Source organism: Salvelinus fontinalis, chromosome 9 (genome assembly GCF_029448725.1).
Source record: "Salvelinus fontinalis isolate EN_2023a chromosome 9, ASM2944872v1, whole genome shotgun sequence".
Lineage (NCBI taxonomy): Eukaryota > Metazoa > Chordata > Actinopteri > Salmoniformes > Salmonidae > Salvelinus > Salvelinus fontinalis.
The window spans coordinates 42,942,807-42,963,226 of record NC_074673.1 but is presented as its reverse complement, the minus strand read 5'-3'; the positions used below and the strand labels follow the sequence as shown (position 1 = coordinate 42,963,226).

At 43.6% G+C, this 20,420-nt stretch overlaps 1 protein-coding gene across 2 annotated transcripts in view; it reads right to left on the bottom strand.

Moving 5' to 3' along the window:
- The window catches only part of tmem117 (transmembrane protein 117), a 99,799-nt gene extending 79,380 nt beyond the window's left edge, over positions 1 to 20,419 (bottom strand). The window contains exons 1-2 of one of the 2 annotated variants that reach the window (XR_008760799.1): positions 19,907 to 20,412; positions 18,137 to 18,443 (exon numbers count right to left, since the gene is read on the bottom strand). Coding sequence is in view for 1 of the 2 variants with exons in the window: in XM_055934508.1 (XP_055790483.1) it covers positions 18,137 to 18,416 (280 nt within the window). In the remaining variant the exon portion in view is untranslated. Of the gene's footprint in view, positions 1 to 18,136; positions 18,444 to 19,906 lie in introns of both variants that reach the window. The other variant, XM_055934508.1, reaches the window with a different exon arrangement.
- Between the last annotated feature and the right edge of the window lies 1 nt (position 20,420).

Below are 20,420 nucleotides of genomic sequence, written 5' to 3'. Positions count from 1 at the left end.
ATTCATGACTGTAGTTTGTGGCCACCAAAACAGTATTTATGGTATAATGTGGTCTTTTGAACGGGTATGATCTTAATTTTCTATCAAATGTTTTTCAGTATGTTTGGAAAGTTTTTGGTTTGTGTGAAAATCCCCATAAAAATGGTAAATGTTCACACAAAAATGACTTAAAAACGTCACAATAGTGAAAATCTTTAGGGTATGCCACGTGAAGATCAGAACTTGTCTTCGCAACTCTGAAAATAGAAAACTCTTCTGGCTGTCTGTTGAAATGTGATCAAAGTAATTGTCACCTTCTGCTTGCGTGGTCAACATAAGGGTCATTCCACAAAAAGAGTGCCTTCTGATATTTTAAGTAGAAATTGTGCACCACTATTTAATTTTAAAAGCGTTACATTAATATATAAAATTAAGTGCCCTTTAATATACACCACATGGGGAACTCAATCAATCCAAAAAAATTATGAATAAAAACTTGCTAAAGTGCAAAAAAATCCCTCTGTGCATCCTCTGTGACTTCAAGGAGGAATTTAATCCACTTAATTAAGCTCAACATTTTTCAAAGTTTTCATTATCATTGTAAAGCCAAAGTTATTTTGTTGCTTTGACAAATTCATTCAAGAAGATTATTTATTTAATGTGATTAATGATTCATTTACATCTGTTCCTCATTTTAAAGTAATCCCTGTTATATGAACTGAACTTTCTTTTTAAGATGGTGAAACGATTCCTTTTTTCTACCAAAAGAAACATTGAACATCTAATAGTCAAATCCTAGTGTAAAGCAGGTGAGCTGGTTCTACTCTTTTCGGCCATTTTTTGATGTTTTGGAGTTGAAAACTGAGTGGGTTGAGCATAACATGTCAACTCAGTTACCAATAGATAGTCAGGCTAGAAATTTTTTCACAATTGCACTTTTTTTGTGAAGCTTACATTCAATTGATACTCCCACACAACAAGCTTCAATTCCCCCTGTCAAAAGGGGTTTCATGGCTGATTCAAGATTAAATCGTCAACCCTGTTATGGTCAACCGTTACTTTATTTGGCACTTAATAGGCAATTACTATAGTATTTTTTTTTATTAACCTCTCGAGATGGGAAAAACGTGTTTATGAAGTTGAACATGTGCTCTTTACAAAATAATGTTAAAATTAGGTGAAATCAAAAGTTTTTTTGGACCAAGTTAAACTTCTAAAAAGGCACCGAATTGGTGACACTACCCTTCAATAGCCAGTCTCTGATTGAAGGCAAACAATGTGTTTCCATATTGGAGTGGAATCCAGGGTTAATTATTCCCAGCACATACAGTACAACAGCCAGGCTGTCACTTCCTGGTGACTGGGCACAGGACTGAGGGGATGGACGGGGCTGAGAGGGTTTAGAGACAGACAGGCAGGCGACTCTACATTAATCTATTTATGATAATGGTATATCCTTGCTGAACCTTAGCGAAAATAACCTTGATGTGGATCAATTGAAATGCAAAGTAATTATATATGGCATGAAAGACCACCCTTTATACTACTTAACATATTTTGTTTTTATACTGTATTAAGTGATCTTGTAAAATACCACATCCCACAACATGTTTTTTTAAATGGCCATCTATTGTCTTTCCTCAGCCCACACAGTGCAATTCCTGCTCCTGAACCAGTCAGAGGCGTTCTGCAGTCGGTTTGAGAATGGCCAGTGGTACTGCTACGTCATCCTGGTCCTCTTCACCTTTGCCCTGCCCCTGGGCATCCTGGGTAATGTGGCAGCGGTGCTAAACTATACCTGCTTCAGGAGGACCAGCAGTCTGTCCACCAGCAACGTGTTCCTACTCAACCTGGCCCTGTGTGACTCAGCCTGGACCCTCACCCTGCCCTTCACCATCTACTTCAGCCTCCAGAAGCCCTTTCTCAGGGACATCCAGATCTTCTGCCAGTTCAGGAAGATCTTCTTCAACATCAACATCTACGGGAGTATCTTCTTCCTCACTTTGATCAGCTTCGACCGCTACGCCGGCACCGTGCACCCCATCAGCTCCCTCAGGTGGTGGGACGCTTGCAAAGCCAAGCTCTGCTGCGTCTGCGTCTGGATCTTCGTCTTCCTGGGCTGCATCCCCGACCTCTTTGTGACCTTCGCCTTCCAGAGACCGGGGAACGTGACCGTGTGCATGGACCACATCCAGGGTCCGTTCGTCTTTGTCAAAACCATCTCCATCATCAAGACTCTGGTGGGCTTCGCCTTGCCGTTCAGTGTCATGCTGGCCTTCTACGGGATGACGGTGCAGGTTTTACGGGGCCTCCCTCGGGGGAAGAGTAGAGGTGGTGGGGGTCAGTGGGTGGGCAAGCCCCTGATGCTCATCACCGCCGCTCTGCTGGTGTTTGTGGTGTCCTTCATGCCCTACCACGTCATGATGATGACCCTAGTGTTTATGAGGATCAACGGCCAGGTGACTCCGGCCAACGTGCACGTCCTCTATGCCTCCTATGAGTTCTTTGAGGCCATGTGTAGTGTGAGCAGCTGCCTGGACCCAGTGCTGTACATCCTGGCTAGTGACAGGTTCCAGAAGAGACTGCAGGCCCTCAGGAGGGGCCAATATAGGGGACTGTGCTGTAGTCGTAGCAGGAGGGTAGCGGTGGAGGGCTGACGAAGAAGAGTCTCCTACCATAGTTAGTTATCCTTATTCAATTAAATTAATTCATTAAATCTAAAAAAAAATCCTTGTTAGTTTGTTTTATTTGATGATCTAAAAATACACATATTGACATGTTTCTGAGAGATTGCCTCTCACAACAGATATGCCAACCAAGTGTCTGTGTTCATCTAAAGAGCAAGAAAAAAGGGCTGAAAATGGGGCCTTTGCCCGGATTGAACATGTTCAAGATAAAACAGAAACGGTAATGAGGAAATGTTGCAGTTGAGGAACTCAATATCCTCTGACATCAGAGATGCACTGACACAGAACACAGTGCCTTCAGAAAGCATTCACATCCCTTGACTTTTTCCACATTCCCACAGTGGGATTAAAATGGATTTAGTTGCCATCTTTTGTCAACGATCTACACAAGATACTCTGTAATATCAAAGTGGAACAAAAATTGAAAAATAAAACGAATATATCTTGATTAGATAAGTATTCAACCCCCTGAGTCAATCCATGTTAGAATCACCTTTGGCAGCAATCACAGCTGTCAGTCTATTTGGGTAAGTCTCAGAGCTTTCCCCACCTGGATTATGCAACAATTGCCCATGATTCTTTTCAAAATTCTTCAAGCTCTGTCAAATTGGTTGTTGATCATTGCTAGACAACCATTTTCAGGTCTTGCCATAGATTTTCAAGCAGATTTACGTCAAAACTGTAACTTGGCCACTCAGGAACATTCACTGTCTTCTTGGTAAGCAGCTCCAATGTAGATTTGGTCTTGTGTTTAGGTTATTGTCCTGATGAAAGATGAATTAATCTCACAGTCTGGTGGAAAGCAGACTAACCCAGGTTTTTCACTAGGATTTTGGCAGTACTTAGCTCCATTCCTTTTCTTTTTATCCTGAAAAACTCCCCAGTCCTTAACGATTATAAGCATTCCCATAACATGATGCACCCACCATTATGTTTGGAAATATGGAGAGTGATTACAGTACATTCAGAAAGTGTTCAGACCCTTTCAATTTTCCACATTTTCTTACATTACAGCCTGATTCTAAAAATGATTAAATATATTTTTTACTCAATATACACACAATACCCCATAATGACGAAGTGAAAACAAGTTTAGAAATGTTTGCACATTTATTAAAATAAAAAATGGAAATACTTTATTTACATAAGTATTCGGACCCTTTTCTATGAGACTCAAAATTTTCTATGAGACTCGACATTGAGCTCAGGTGCATCCTGTTTCCATTGATCATCCTTGAGATGTTTCTACAACTAGATTGGAGTCCACCTGTGGTAAATTCAATTGATTGGACATGATTTGGAAAGGCACACACCTGTCTATATAAGATCCCACAGTTGACAGTGCACGTCAGAGCAAAAACCAAGCCATGAGGTTGAAGGAATTTTCCGTAGTGCTCCGAGACAGGATTATGTCGAGGCACAGATCTGGGGAAGGGTACCAAAACATTTCTGTAGCATTGAAGGTCCCCAGGAACACAGTGGCCTCCATCATTCTTAAATGGAAGAAGTTTGGAACCACCAAGACTCTTCCTAGTGAGAAATCGGGGGAGAAGGGCCTTGGTCAGGGAGGTGACCAAGAACCTGATGGTCACTGACAGAGCTCCAGAGTTCCTCTGTTGAGATGGGAGAACCTTCCAGAAGGACAACCATCTCTGCAGGACTTCACCAATCAGGCCTTTATGGTAGAATGACCAGACGGAAGCCAATCCTCAGTAAAATGCACATGATAGCCCACTTGGAGTTTGCCAAAAGGCACCTAAATGACTCTCTGGTCAAATGAAACCAAGATTGAACTCTTTGGCCTGAACGCCAAGCGTCACGCCTGGATGAAACCTGCCACCATCCCTACGGTGAATCATGGTGGTGGCAGCATCTTCTGTGTGGATGTTTTTCAGTGGCAGGGACTGGGAAACTAGTCAGGATCGAGGGAAAGATGAACAGAGTAAGGTACAGAGAGCTCATTGATGAAAACCTGCTTCAGAGCGCTCAGGACCTCAGACTGGGGCGAAGGTTCAGTTTCCAATGGGACGACAACCCTAAGCACAGTCTAGACAACTCATGAGTGACTTCAGGGCAAGTCTCTGAATGCCCCTGAGTGGCCCAACAGAGCCCGGACTTGAACCCGATCTAACATCTCTGGAGAGACCTGAAAATAGCTGTGCAGCGAGGCTCTCCATCCAACCTGACAGAGCTTGAGAGGATCTGCAGAGAAGAATGGGAGAAACTTCCCAAATACAGGTGTGCCAAGCTTGTAGCGTCATACCCAAGAAGACTCAAGGCTGTAATCGCTGCCAAAGATGCTTCAAAGTTCTGAGTAAAGGTTCTGAATACTTATGTAAATGTAATTTCATTTTTTTATAGAAACCTGTTTTTGCTTTGTCATTATGGGTTATTGTGTTAAGATTGAGGAGGGGAATAAATACAACGTAATCCATTTTAGAATAAGGCTGTAACGTAACAAAATGTGGAAAAGGTCAAGGGGTCGGAATCCTTTCCGAATGCACTGCTGTTGTTGTATTGGATTTGCCCCAAACATAACACTTTTTATTGAGGACAAAAAATGCATTACTTTGCCACATTTCTTCCAATATTACTTCAGTGCTTTGTTGCAAATAGGATGCTTGTTTTGGAATATTTGTAATCTGTAGAGGCTTCCTTATGTATAATATGTCAAAAAGGTTAATATTGTGGAGTAACTACAATGTTGTTGATCCATCCTCAGTTTTCTCCTATCACAGCCCTTCAACTCGGTAACTGTTAAAAGTCATTGGCCTCATGGTGAAATCCCTAAGCAGGTTCTGTCCTCTCTGGCAACTGAGTTAGGAAGGACGCCTGTATCTTTGTAGTGACTGGGTGTATTCACCATGCTTAAAAGGTATTTTCAATGTCTGTTTGTTTTTTTACTCATCTACCAATAGGTGCCATTCTTTGCGAGGCATTGGAAAACCTCCCCGATCTTTGTGGTTGAATCTGTAATTGAAATGCACTGCTCGACTGAGGGACCTTACAGATACTTTTTCTTGCCACTGAACAACTATGTGAACCCTTTGGAATTACCTGGATTTCTGCATAAATTGGTCATCAAATTTGATCTGATCGTCATCTAAGTCACAACAATAGACAAACATAGTGTGCTTAAACCAATAATACACAAATTATTGTATTTCTCTTGTCTATATTGAGTTCATCATTTAAACATTCACAGTGTAGGCTGGAAAAAGTATGTGAACCCCTAGGCTAATGACTAAGCTAATTGGAGTCAGGAGTCAGCTAACCTGGAGTTCAATCAATGAAACGAGATTGGAGATGTTGATTAGAGCTGCCTTGCCCTATAAAAACACTCACAAAATTATGAGTTTGCTATTCACAAGAAGCATTGCATGATGTGAACCATGCCTCGAACAAAAGAGATCTCAGAAGACCAAAGATTAAGAATTGTTGACTTGCATAAAGCAGGAAACGGTTACAAAACTATCTCTGAAAGCCTTGATGTTCATCAGTCCACGGTAAGGCAAATTGTCTATAAATGGAGAAAGTTCAGTACTGTTGCTACTCTCCCTAGGAGTGGCCGTCCTGCAAAAATGACTGCAAGAGCACAGCACAGAATGCTCAATGAGGTTAAGAAGAATCATAGAGTGTCAGCTAAAGACTTACAGAAATCTCTGGAACATGCTAACATCTCTGTTGAAGAATCTACGATACGTAAAACACTAAACAAGATTGGTGTTTATGGAAGGACACAACGGAAGAAGCCACTGCTGTCCAAAAATAACATTGCTGCACGTCTGAAGATTGCAAAAGTGCACCTGGATTTTCCACAGCGCTACTGGCAAAATATTCTGTGAACAGATGAAATTACAGTTGAGTTGTTTGGAAGGAACACACACTATGGGTGGAGAAAAAAAGGCACCGCACACCAACATCAAAACCATTATGGTGGAGGGAGCATCGTGGTTTGTGGATGCTTTACTGCCTCAGGGCCTGGACAGCTTGCTATCAGCGACGGAAAAATGAATTCCAGAACTTATCAAGACATTTTGCAGTAGAATGTTAGGCTATCTGTCCGCCAATTGAAGCTCAACAGACGTTGGGTGATGCAACAGGACAACAACCCAAAACACAGAAGTAAATCAACAGAAGAAAATATGCCTTCTGGAGTGGTTCAATCAGAGACCTGACCTCAATGCGATTGAGATGCTGTGGCATGATCTCAAGAGAACAGTTCACACCAGACATCCCAAGAATATTGCTGAACTGAAACAGTTTTGTAAAGGAATGGTATAAAATTCCTCCTGACCGTTGTGCAGGTCTGATGCCCAACTACAGAAAACATTTGGTTGAGGTTATTGCTGCCAAAGGAGGGTCAACCAGTTATTAAATCCAAGGGTTCACATACTTTTTCTTTCCACTGTATGTGTAGGGTACAAGATGAGGTGGTCATTCAAAAATCACAGTAAACACTAGCAAACACTATTATTGCACACATGCAACTTATTATGTGACTCGTGACTTGTTACTCCTGAACTTATTGTGGCTTGCCATAAAAGAAGTTGAATACTTTTATTTAACCATTAACTAGGCAAGTCAGTCAGAACAAATTCTTGTTTACAATGGCGGCCTACCCCAGCCAAACCATGCCCTAACCCGGATGACCCTGGGCCAATTGTGCACCGCCCTAACCCGGGACTCCCAATCCCGGCCGGTTATGATACAGCCTGGAATCGAACCAGGGTCTGTAGTGAAGCATCTAACACTGAGATGCAGTGCTGCGCCACTCGGGAGCCCAATTCATTTTACATTATGTGGTATTGTGGCTAGGCCAGTGACAGAAATCTATATTTAATCCATTTTAAATTCAGGCTGTAACACAACAAAATATGGAAAAGGTCAAGAGGTGTGAATACTTTCTGAAAGCACTGTAGGCTACTGCAGTCACAGACTGTTATTGTCACAGTGTTCCAGAGGAATAAAAACACCAACTGATCAAATATTTAGCTGCCAGTGACAGGGCACCGAGCTGGACATGGAATCAACCCAGGCATGAGATCAAATATTGAGCTTTGAAAAAAACAACCTTTGATTAAATTAAGTCCTGATATCTTTATTAATCTATAGCCGACATACAGCCTTCAGATAGCCAACCTACCACAGCTTCTCCTTTTCCATCCCACATATTATATAAACAACCCAATTCATTTACTTACTGTTGGGTCTATAACTGTGTGTCCTGTTTTGTGGTATTGCACCATCAAGTGGTTGTTTGTCCACTCAAACACATCCAGAACAACCATTACTGCCCTCCTTAGGGACCATAAAACAGATAACTTCCCTTTAACACAATCCCAAATGGGCTTGATAGGAGAGAGAGAGCCCTGCTTCACTCCGCCTGGATATCTGAGTTCACACTGCAGCCCCATCATCCATCACACCGCCAGCTGTGTTTCACTCGCCACGGGAATTACCATGACAACAGCGCCAGGGTCCCCAGAGCTACAGCCCACGGTAACTACAAGTCTTCCCAATAAATCAGACACAGGCGGACAGATGTGGCAACTCGCCCTCCTCTCTCTCACCTTCCCGTTCTCCCCCTTCCATCTCTCTCTCCCTCCTTCCTCCCTCTCTCTATCCCTCCCTCCACTGAGAGATGGAAGGCAGCACTTCCAGCGCCTGGCTGAGGCTGCTTCAGAGACGGCTGGCTGGCCGAGCTAAGCTACTGTCAGAGAGGCTTGTTAAATCATTTCCCCAGTCATTTATGGCAAGGATAAGAGACTTCAATCATCCTAAGTAACCAAGCAATTTCCTTTGCCCATTTCATTTGTTTGCCTCCTCTCTCGCTCTCTCGCTCTCTCTCACTCTCACACACACACACAAACACCTGGACCGTTTTAATCTTTCGTTCAAAGCAAATGGATGTTTCGAATGAGTTTACTTTATGAAAAATGCTTTTCATTGTCAGAATACAGTACTAATGTTGTTATGTAAAGATCAACATTTGGTGAAAGGGGGGGTTACTTATTCATGTTGTAGTGTGGATGAACATCTTTACTGTTTACAATTGATCTTGGACATTAAATATTCGGAGAAAGATAACGTGGTTGAGAATGTCCGAGCAAAATGCATCAAACAGCAAAAAAACTATTCGCTCTAAAACAACAACATGCCTATATAGAAAGAGCTACTGTCTCAGATAGTGGCACATTCCCCTCTGCCTCAATACTCTGCTACACACATCAATATTACATTTACAACCCATCAGTCTCAACACAGCTGCAGTCTGCTGGTCCATGTCTGAAATGCACTGCTGTAAACCACATTAAAATCATAAGGGCATTGTTCAGTCCTGGCACTGGTACAATCCTCTGGTATTTAGTGTGAAAGGCCAGCCTCTGAGGGAAACTAATAGATGGGGGTCTGAACTGAACTGTTTCTGTATATTAAACAGAGGATACAATGAGGCGGCATAGGGTTATATACATTATATTTCACAGAGGCGCGTGCACACACACACACACACACACACACTTAAAACCACATGCTCAAGCAAACTGACACTTGGCCACCAGTAGCACCACACACAGAACAATCTTACCCATAATGCACCACTGTAACAACATGTGACAGGGACCAGGTGGCATCCCTGAGACTACAGCTACAGCCAAGGATCAGGATCAAGCAGGAGGAGCAGTGTTTCAAAAGGCGAGGGCGCTTTGCTTTAACAACAGAACAACCATAGGCACCACTCACACCAAGTCATTGACGTTAACTTGGATTTTTTTTAAATCCTAAATTGTCAAAGTCTAACAAAAAAAATAAACTGGGTCTCCCATTTCAGTCTTTTCTCAAGTGGTTTATTGTCACGCTCTGGCCATAGAGAGGCTTTTATTCTCTATTTTGGTTAGGCCAGGGTGTGACTAGGGTGGGCATTCTAGTTTCTTTATTTCTATGTTTTGTATTTCTATGGTTTTGGCCGGGTATGGTTCTCAATCAGGGACAGCTGTCTATCGTTGTCTCTGATTGGGAATCATACTTTGGCAGCCTTTTTTCCTTTGGTGTTTGTGGGTAGTTGACTTTGTTAGTGGCACTATAGCCCTAGTAAGCTTCACGGTCGTTTCTTTGTGTCTTGTTTTGTTGGCGACATTCTAAATAAAAGGAAAATGTACGCTCACCACGCTGCACCTTGGTCCGGTCATTTCCACCTAGACGATGGCCGTGACATTTATACTGTTCTGATTGGCGGTGTGAGCTGGAAAATCCACCATGATGACTCATATCAAAGAAGCCCTGTTCCCATAGTACTGAATGAAAGATGAATGATCTGGGTTTGACACAGTAAAAGGTACTTCCATGGTCGGTGGGATAGACTTACTCCTGGTAGGATGACTGGACAAATCCTAAACTAGGACCATTACTCTGCTCAATTTACAATGCTAAACATTCACTGAGAACGCAAGCCTTGGAAAACACACAGGAAACAAAGTGGCAGACATTATGTTAATCTGAAACTGGTGCGGCACGACAAGGAATGACGGCTTCTATTTGCATTATCTTGATGAAAAGGTGCCTTGTTTTACGATGAAAGCTGGAAGCATTAAATACTGAGTACTGTGCTGGATCAGGGAAGACAGGGAACAGCTATGCTGGATCAGGGAAGACAGGGAAGTGGTATGCTGGATCAGGGAAGACAGGGAACAGGTGTGCTGGATCAGGGAAGACAGGGATCAGGTGTGCTGGATCAGGGAAGACAGGGAACAGCTGTGCTGGATCAGGGAAGACAGGGAACAGGTGTGCTGGATCAGGGAAGACAGGGAACAGCTGTGCTGGATCAGGGAAGACAGGGAACAGCTGTGCTGGATCAGGGAAGACAGGGAACAGCTGTGCTGGATCAGGGAAGACAGGGAACAGCTGTGCTGGATCAGGGAAGACAGGGAACAGCTGTGCTGGATCAGGGAAGACAGGGAACAGGTGTGCTGGATCAGGGAAGACAGGGAACAGGTGTGCTGGATCAGGGAAGACAGGGAACAGGTGTGCTGGATCAGGGAAGACAGGGAACAGGTGTGCTGGATCAGGGAAGACAGGGAACAGGTGTGCTGGATCAGGGAAGACAGGGAACAGGTGTGCTGGATCAGGGAAGACAGGGAACAGGTGTGCTGGATCAGGGAAGACAGGGAACAGGTGTGCTGGATCAGGGAAGACAGGGAACAGCTGTGCTGGATCAGGGAAGACAGGGAACAGCTGTGCTGGATCAGGGAAGACAGGGAACAGGTGTGCTGGATCAGGGAAGACAGGGAACATCTATGCTGGATCAGGGAAGACAGGGAACAGGTGTGCTGGATCAGGGAAGACAGGGAACAAGTATGCTGGATCAGGGAAGACAGGGAACAAGTATGCTGGATCAGGGAAGACAGGGAACAGCTGTGCTGGATCAGGGAAGACAGGGAACAGCTGTGCTGGATCAGGGAAGACAGGGAACAGCTGTGCTGGATCAGGGAAGACAGGGAACAGCTGTGCTGGATCAGGGAAGACAGGGAACAGGTATGCTGGATCAGGGAAGACAGGGAATAGGTATGCTGGATCAGGGAAGACAGGGAATAGGTATGCTGGATGTACTGTACAACTACTGGTCACCCTGAAGAAGCCACAGTGATGCCAAAATGTTGGTGTTTTTTTACCCAATAAATTACTGGGAGGTTATACATATGGAGTGTGCGACTCTTTGTTTTTATAGCTTACAGTTTATTATCCGTTAGTAAGCACCTCTACACTAAATAATTTTTATCTGGGTGTACGCCAGCTCATGCTTTTTATTGCCTACTGGTTAACAACACAGAAGATGCAGTATACCAAATCTAATACAATACTGAGCATACAACCTCACATGGGCAGATCAAACCAATTCACCATGTTAAACCATGTCCTTGTTTTAATAATAAAGGTACAGAGACAGCCAAGATCTCACTGAATGACCAGAAGACATGCCACTCAATGGGAGAGCACATAGCCTTGAGTGGCTGGGTGAAATAGCATAGGTTGTCCATGTGCCTGGGAGGTAGTCATAACCCCCATAGTCTGTCACTAACCATCCATCACCTTGTGCTGTGTGCAGTGTGGCTGGCTGTGCTATCGGAGAATAAAAACACAACCCCTCTGCTCTCTCTACCTCCTCTCATTCCCCTAGATAGCAGCCAACTTTATTGCTAACACAACAAAAGCAGTGAATATTTGGAATAAGAACAAAGTATTGTGTCACAAATGGATTCATGTATGAGTGGGTTCTGGTTAAGTCGCGTATAGTCCTCTGTGAAGAAGCCATATCGCCAGTGGGAGGTGGTGTAATTCACCGTAAAATGAGTGGTTGTGATATTCAGATTTTTCTAGGCCATCATAATGATAAATGATGCAGTGGAATGTGTCAGCAAGCAAAACAATGTCTGTTTTCCATTTAGTTACAAATTGATACGTAGCTAGCTAATATCAGCATGAGTAACGCCATCTAGTATGCAAGAAAGACAAGAAGCTTCATTTGGAGAAAGGAAATACCAGTGCTCAGATAAAGAGCTTGGCATTTACTGTACAAAGACTCTCATTACTATTATAATACTTTGTCCTATTTATTCTTCATGAATAAGATATTACTGTACTTGTAGTGAAGTAGGTGTGCATGGCTCCACATCATGTGCCTGTGTTAATGATACATCATGGATGATATCTCTTCACACAAAGTCACCGTGGGCATCAGTGGCTCTTCTCTGTGCTCTGCTTGTCACTGATTTTTAGGATTACATAACAGCATTGCAAATTTGTTGTGCTGAACGCTCCTTTGTCCCTCGCCATTGCTCTTCATTTTCAATCTCTCCCTGCTTCTCTCTATCGCACACTCACTCAATCCCACACATACACCATCTGTTCCCTCTGCACTCTGTGCTCTGTGCTGCTCTGCTCTGTGGCCTGTGAAGTGCATTAGTCCTACCTGGCTCCAGCTCTAAAAAGAGAGAGCCCAGATAGCACATTTGGTTCCTTGGAAGTTGTGGGAGCGTATGCTTTTGGTTTCACATTGGTTGTGGGAACGAACCCATGTGTTTCCTGACCAGTAAAAGGGAATGTTTTTTAAACATTCTGATAACAGGAGTGAACATTTCACCTGTTCTGGGAACGTTTGTTTTTAGGTTGCGGGGGGTTTCTCAGAACATTTTACTCTGGTTCCTTGAACGTTTTCCTGGGAGGTTTTATTAACGGTCTGATAATGAAAATTATAGGTTAGTTTTCTTCATGTTCTAAGAACGGAATTTAAGAGCTAATTTATGTTATTGTGTAGAATTCACATTTTTAGAACATTCCGAGAACATTGCCAAGAACTACATAAAAAAAAGAGAACCATACCCAGCTAACACACAAAGTTCTGAGAACCATATGTTTCTTAGAGCTTGGTGAAAGCGTGGTTGTCCTATGGTTATTTTGTATACAACCTTCCCATAACATTTCCTACAGGTTTCCTTGTGGTTTTATTTAAATTAATGTTCTCAAATTGTTCAGAGAACTTTAAGAAACAACGTTCTTCTGTGGGAATTTCAGTACAATGTTTTCCTCATGGTTCTATTTAAAGCCATGTTATCAGAACATTCAGAGAATGTTAAGAAATAATGTTCTTCTGTGAGAATTTCTGTACTTTTCTGCATGGTTCAATGTAAAGTCATGTTCTCAGTACATTAAGAAAACGTTCCATAACAACCACAAGAAATCATTAGTAACAGTCCCCCAAAAATTCTAAGAATGTTATTTATAAAAATATGCGTTCCGTTCTCAGCATCAACAAAACTATCTCTATCCTCTATCTTGTTATGTGTGTTCAGGTGTGGTGACCACACCCACTAATTGGCCACACCTGATCTTAATGAGTGCTTGTTCCTTTGAAATAGGGTCTGTTTGAATAGACTAAAATTAGCAGCTTTGTATGAGTTAAAAAAATAAGGCACACTAGCTCCATCCTGGTGGCACACTGGACTAATCCCATGGATAGAGAGCAGAAGATCATATGTTTAAAATCACACTGACCCTGTGCCACAACAAAAAAAGAAATGTGTTTGCATGATGAATGCCTAATCAAATGAATTTCCATGTGTCCTATCTGTGCTTGGAGTTCAGAACTGTTGACCTTGTTATTTTTATCCCTTTTTCTCCCGTATTGGTAGTTACAGTCTTGTCCCATCACTGCAACTCCCGTGTGGACTCGGGAGAGGTCGAAAGCCATGTGTCCTCCGAAACACGACCCTGCCAAGCCACACTGCTTACTTAACTTGGAAGTCAGCCGCACCAATGTGTCGGAGGAAACACCGTACAACTGGCGACCGTGTCAGCGTGCATACGCTGGCCCGCACGCGATGTGACAAGGACATCTCGGCCGGCCAAACCCTCCCCTAATCCGGACGACACTGGGCCAATTGTGCGTCGCCTTGTGGGTCTCCCGGTCATAGCCGGCTTTGACACAGCCCGGGATTGAACCCAGATCTGTAGTGACGCCTCAAACACTGCAGTGCCTTAAATCGCTGCGCCACTCGAGAGGCCCCTAGCTAGCAGTATTATTAAAAGTCTTATTGCAAGTTCTCAGAATGTTATGTGCTAGCTGGGTATCCCGTACCATTCCTAGAACATTGTGGTACGGTTGTGTGCAAAATAACTATAGGACAGCCACGCTGTCACCAAGCTCTAAAAAACATATGGTTCTCAGAACGTTATGTGCTAGCTGGGTTTGAAAGGATTATAATAGAGACATGAGGTTTGGACCCCAGGAGGTTGGTGGCACCTTAATTGTGGAGGACGGGCTCATTGTAATGGCTGAAACAGAATCAATGGAATGATATCGAACCCATTCCATTCACTCCATTCCAGCCATTATTATGAGCCGTCCTCCCCTCAGCAAACTCCTTTGGTTTAGACCATTGGCTTTCTCAAAGGATTATCTACATTATTAACATATTATCTTACCCATTGGTCAAAATATAATTTTTGGATTGGACATATGGTTCTCAGAACGTTATATGCTAGCTGGGAAAGGAGCAGGCAGTCTACTTTGCTTTCTGTTCTCTCCGTATACCCTGAAGCCCTGGGCTTTAAGTGTAGAGCACTGACCTGAATACACTGCCCTCAGAGGAAAGCCACGCTGAGTACCGATTGAAGACCACGTGACAAGATTCCTAGCAATTATGAAAGATCAACGGAACTGTAGTGCTGTAAATGCATTAAAGATGCCTGCTTTTGTGTAGGAGTAAAAAAGCTAAGTGGATTCAAACTCTCACATTTAGTTCATATGAAAATTAACAGTGGAGGCATCCAGGTATAGAAAAATAAGTAATCATAGGATAATTCAATAGATTAAGCCTTGGAAGATGTGGAAGGACAGAGCAGCTATCAGAAATATACCCATTCATTAGCATAGAGGAAGCATAATGGGAATTTTCCCTTTCCCTTAAGTGAAGACTACAATTCTATATTTACAGAGCAGCAGCACATGGAATAGTCATGGTCCCCTCAGATTCTATTCATGCTCTGTGGAGACAGTCAGAGACCGGAGACACTAGAAAGATCATCCAGGCTGTGACCCCACTAATTACAGGCATTAACATCTCATCTGAGGAAGACGGCCCGGCCAATATCCCGGGTTAAGTGAGCGGGAAATGAAAGGAGTGAGTTACAGGAAGTCATCTGAGCCCCTTCACAGGGTAAACAGAGGAAGTGCCAAGGAAGGGTCACAGTCAGTGGCAGGTCTGTGATATGCAAAGGAGGGAGGTGGGTGGGTGGGTTTGAAGGGAGGACAGAGGGGGGTGGCAGGGAGGAGTGGAAGGGGGGGTGGATGTAGTCTGAAAAGGGAGGAGAGAGGTAACGGAGTGCTGCCAGGGTTGTGGGTTCGATTCCCACGGGGGAGCAGTACATAAATGTATGCATTCACAACTACGTTGCACTGGATAAGAGCGTTGGCTAAATGACAAAAATGTCAAGTGTAAAAAACGTGTGGAAGAGGAAGGGGTGGAGGTGTAGATGGCATGGGAGTGAGGAGATAGGGGGTGGTGTGGGAGTGAGAAAGAATATGTGAGGTGGCAGGAAGGTGACAGGACAGAAGGATGGAGGAGTTGAGGCTGATCAAATGCAGTAGAAGTTGACAGAAGGATGGAGGAGTTGAGGCTGATCAAATGCAGAAGGTGAGAGGACAGGAGGGTGGAGGAGTTGAGGCTGATCAAATGCAGTAGAAGGTGACAGGACAGGAGGGTGGAGGAGTTGAGGCTGATCAAATGCAGTAGAAGGTGACAGGACAGGAGGATGGAGGAGTTGAGGCTGATCAAATGCAGTAGAAGGTGACAGGACAGGAGGAGTTGAGGCTGATCAAATGCAGTAGAAGGTGACAGGACAGGAGGATGGAGGAGTTGATGCTGATCAAATGCAGTAGAAGGTGACAGGACAGGAGGATGGAGGAGTTGAGGCTGATCAAATGCAGTAGAAGGTGACAGGACAGGAGGATGGAGGAGTTGATGCTGATCAAATGCAGTAGAAGGTGACAGGACAGGAGGATGGAGGAGTTGAGGCTGATCAAATGCAGTAGAAGGTGACAGGACAGGAGGATGGAGGAGTTGAGGCTGATCAAATGCAGTAGAAGGTGACAGGACAGGAGGATGGAGGAGTTGAGGCTGATCAAATGCAGTAGAAGGTGACAGGACAGGAGGATGGAGGAGTTGAGGCTGATCAAATGCAGTAGAAGGTGACAGGACAGGAGGATGGAGGAGTTGAGGCTGATCAAATACAGTAGAAGGTGACAGGACAGGAGGATGGAGGAGTTGAGGCTGATCAAATGCAGTAGAAGGTGACAGGACAGGAGGATGGAGGAGTTGAGGCTGATCAAATGCAGTAGAAGGTGACAGGACAGGAGGATGGAGGAGTTGAGGCTGATCAAATGCAGTAGAAGGTGACAGGACAGGAGGATGGAGGAGTTGAGGCTGATCAAATACAGTAGAGAAGTGGTGGTATAATGTGTGTCAGTGTTTAGGATAGCAGGTGTTTCTTTCCCACCCTAACTAACATCACAAAAACATCTCATGAGAATGGATGGACTTTTCAGTTGTGTTTGTAGTAGGGCTGACCCCATTTAGTTGACTGGACGATTGTTTGATCTATAGGCTGTTGGTCGACCAAGATTGTTTAAGTCGATCAGTGGCAAATATATTTTAGGCTTTATGACACGAGACACCCGTCTGATTCACACCTGTCTGAGTGGACTAATCCATTGAGGAGGCAGCAGGGATGGCACACCAGTATCATCAGTAGTACATTTACTGTTAAATACCATCATTTCTAATCTACAATGTTTGTTTGGTTACGGTCATTTCTGTTAATGCATTCAATATATTATTACAGTCTTACCATTGTCATTGTAGGTGTGGACACGTTGTTTGCAGAGCGGACAACTTAGGCTACACTTGTGAGAAAACAGTTGTCAATTTATTCATTGTCTTTTGGTTGGAGCGCTCCTGTCAATGTTTAGTAAGGACACGCATAGAAGTAGGCCTAGTCTACCTGGCCTGCGCGCAAATGTAGACCTATAAATGTACCCATTTGGGGATCTGATACTATTTCTGATTGTCTTAACTCACCACCACTGTGGAGCTTCTCAAAGTCATTTTTGCTTCGATCTCAAACAGCAAGTAAACAAAGTCTGTTTTTACATCCATTGAGAATGACAATAGTTCTTCAAAGAAGCCTATTTGAAAAATATTTCCAGCTCTCTCTTTAGATAACGACTTAGCATGAAAAGGGAGAAAATGTAATGCTCTGATCCAGTGGAAACGGCATTAAAAAAAGGCCTACCTGATTACTTCTTATCCCTTGCGCAAATAGTTTACGGAAACTCTGAGGGCCCAACATATTTTATACAATGTTGCACGTTTGCTGTCGCCAATGTGATGTATAGGATATTTATCTTTAATCAGGATATTTTTTACCTGCGGGATGCAATGTTTTTATTCAGGCTATTTTTACATATTGGCAAAGGCAATAGAAGTGACTTTTATATTTGTATAATTTTCCTTTAGATATAATTTTGATTAACCACATGACATTGATTTCAAGATATAAAGACTTTATTATAAATGAAATGAAACTGTTCCACAAAAATGTGCATATTACAAAATGTGCAATCATCAGTAGATGAATCATCAGCACGCAGATCAGTAGGAATAGTAGGATAACGTGGCACTCCAAATGGAAAAGGTTGCCGACCGCTGGTGTAGCCTATTACCGGCAACTTTAGGAGCTTAATGGCAGAATCAAACATAGGGTGTGTCTATATATGGAAAAATACACGTTTTAAAATTTCAACCATCCTATTGGTCGAAAGAACAGACAACTCTCGGTCGACCAAGATTTGTTTTTAGTCTGGGACAGCCCTAGTTTGTAGGGCTGCATTCTTCATTAAGGCGCGCATGACTTACCAAAGAGCCTGCGGTGGAATATGAACTTCCCGGCAAACATTCCAGTGACAATGGCCATCAGCCACGACATGACTTTGAGGACGCTCCATCCTCCGCCAGGGTACTTGTTCACTATGAAGGAGAAGCAGTTTCCCACCACAATCATGTGAGCCTCCGTCTGGCTGTGGGAGACAGGGTCCTCGGCGAAGATGAGGAAGTTGCAGAAGGTGACAAGGTAGGCCACGAACAGACGGGACCATGGGTGCTGGAAATAATAGCGGAAGCAGGGATCTATATCCATCTTGAAGGACCCCAAGCCACAGTCCACCTGAAGAGGGAGAGAAGATCATTGCCTGAGTGAAATCCACAGTGGATTACAATGGAAATATTTCTGAGATAATAGAGGAAATAACAGAGAAATCTGTCCAGATTGGTATTATTCTAAATTCAGACTACTCAGAATATTCCGTACTGTAATCATCATACCAAGAGCAGGACAGACAACCAGTCCATCATCCAGACTGAGATTATCTGAGAAAAACGTCAGGGAGAGGTCCTAACTCCAATCTATCAGTCTGCTCAACAGTGCAGCCTCAGAGCTTCATCATGGTCGTTTTGTCCTCAAAATGGTGTCCATTTGCATTTATTTTAGATTTCTCTTCTAATCCATTAATTTGCCAGGGATGACCTTTGATTTCAGAGGTTCTCCAGAGACCCTTCCCTCAATCAATTAGATCATGTAAAAATACAGTGTCATACAAGGAAGTCTCTTGGAGCTCACATTAAGTACTTAGCTGCACATCCCTCAGATTTAGCACCATCATGCTGATATTTTGGTTCCACTGCCGGGCAGTGCTTGGGTCAGTTCCCAGCAGGACAGTAAACCCTCTGTATTTTTAAATCTGTCGCCTATTATTCATTCCAGGACTCCACCTCATCACTTACTCACCCACTAACTCACCCCTTGACTGCCTTGCCTTTTCCTGGCGCTCCCAAATCTGTCCTCTTCCGCCTCCGACCCGGTTTCCTCAAATATCCACACTGGGAATTTGTATGATCATGTAAGGCCCCAGATTAAGAGCAGTGTCAAACTGGGCTATGTGGATATTACATTTCACCAGCATCATGTTTTTCTTGCTGTAATGTGCTACCTTAGGTGTTGTTGGTGTTATATGGCTCAGCTCACAGTGGATGGTCTTTTATCAGAAGAGGCAGAGTGAAACATCCCTCTATCAATCATTAAGACTGAGATATCATCATCATCTATGTGATGATGATGATGTAGATTGCTCAAATAAATTATTATTATTAAATTAAATAAATCCACACAGCATGTTTTTCTTCTGGACCACCTTAAGAAATATGTCTGCTGCTGTCCTGACCAATAAGAAGGACGTACATAAAAGAACTACAGGAAATTCAGAACACGAGTTCCATAATTGAAATCTCCCCTTCTCTCCCTCGTTCTAGCTATTTCTGGTTCTCATGTGAGCTCAATCATTAAGTCGATGAACACATGCATCTCCACATCGTCACAACAGCGATGATGTGGTGTGTCTGCTAATGTCACGGCAGATCTAGCCCATCTCAGATAACACTATGCTTTAGCAACCCCGAATGGAATTATCTGATTACACAACTGAAACCTACCCCTTGCACAATAATGGTGTGTATACATATATATACATATATATACATATACATGCATATAGATTTCATGAGAAAGCATCCCCTGTACTTTGATATGGATAGTCTACACGCACGCCACGCACACGTACGCCACGCACTTACCTGTTCCACGTTGCTTTGCGTTTCCCTCTCAATCCGTATTGTAAGGACGAGAAGCCCCGCTCGGCTCTCTCTCCTGCCTCATCAAGCCCTGCGAGCCGACAGCGGCGCTCTAATCGTCGTAACTACGAGGGGTAAACACGGCTGGCTCGGCTGTGGCGGGATTATCCATGCGACCTGTTGTTGCTAAAACAGAGGCACCCCCCAAATCCTCTGCCATTGTGCTGGCTGTCCATGCAGCGGCGGGGCAGGGCAGCGAGGCGCTGCTTTGTCAGCACTGGCCTCTGTCTGTGGTGATGACGCTGGAGAGGCGCGCTGTGGATATATGCTTCTATCCGAACGACGGGCGCAAACCATCAGTGCGTTGCAATGTAACAAACACATTGAGCTTCCACTGGTGGCAGGGTGATTTCCCTAATGCGATATTTATTTATTTCCTTGTGAAATATTTATTTATATCCGGAGGGGAGGGGATGAAATCAGCAGACAGGAAGCATTTGAAAAAAAGCCTCGTGGT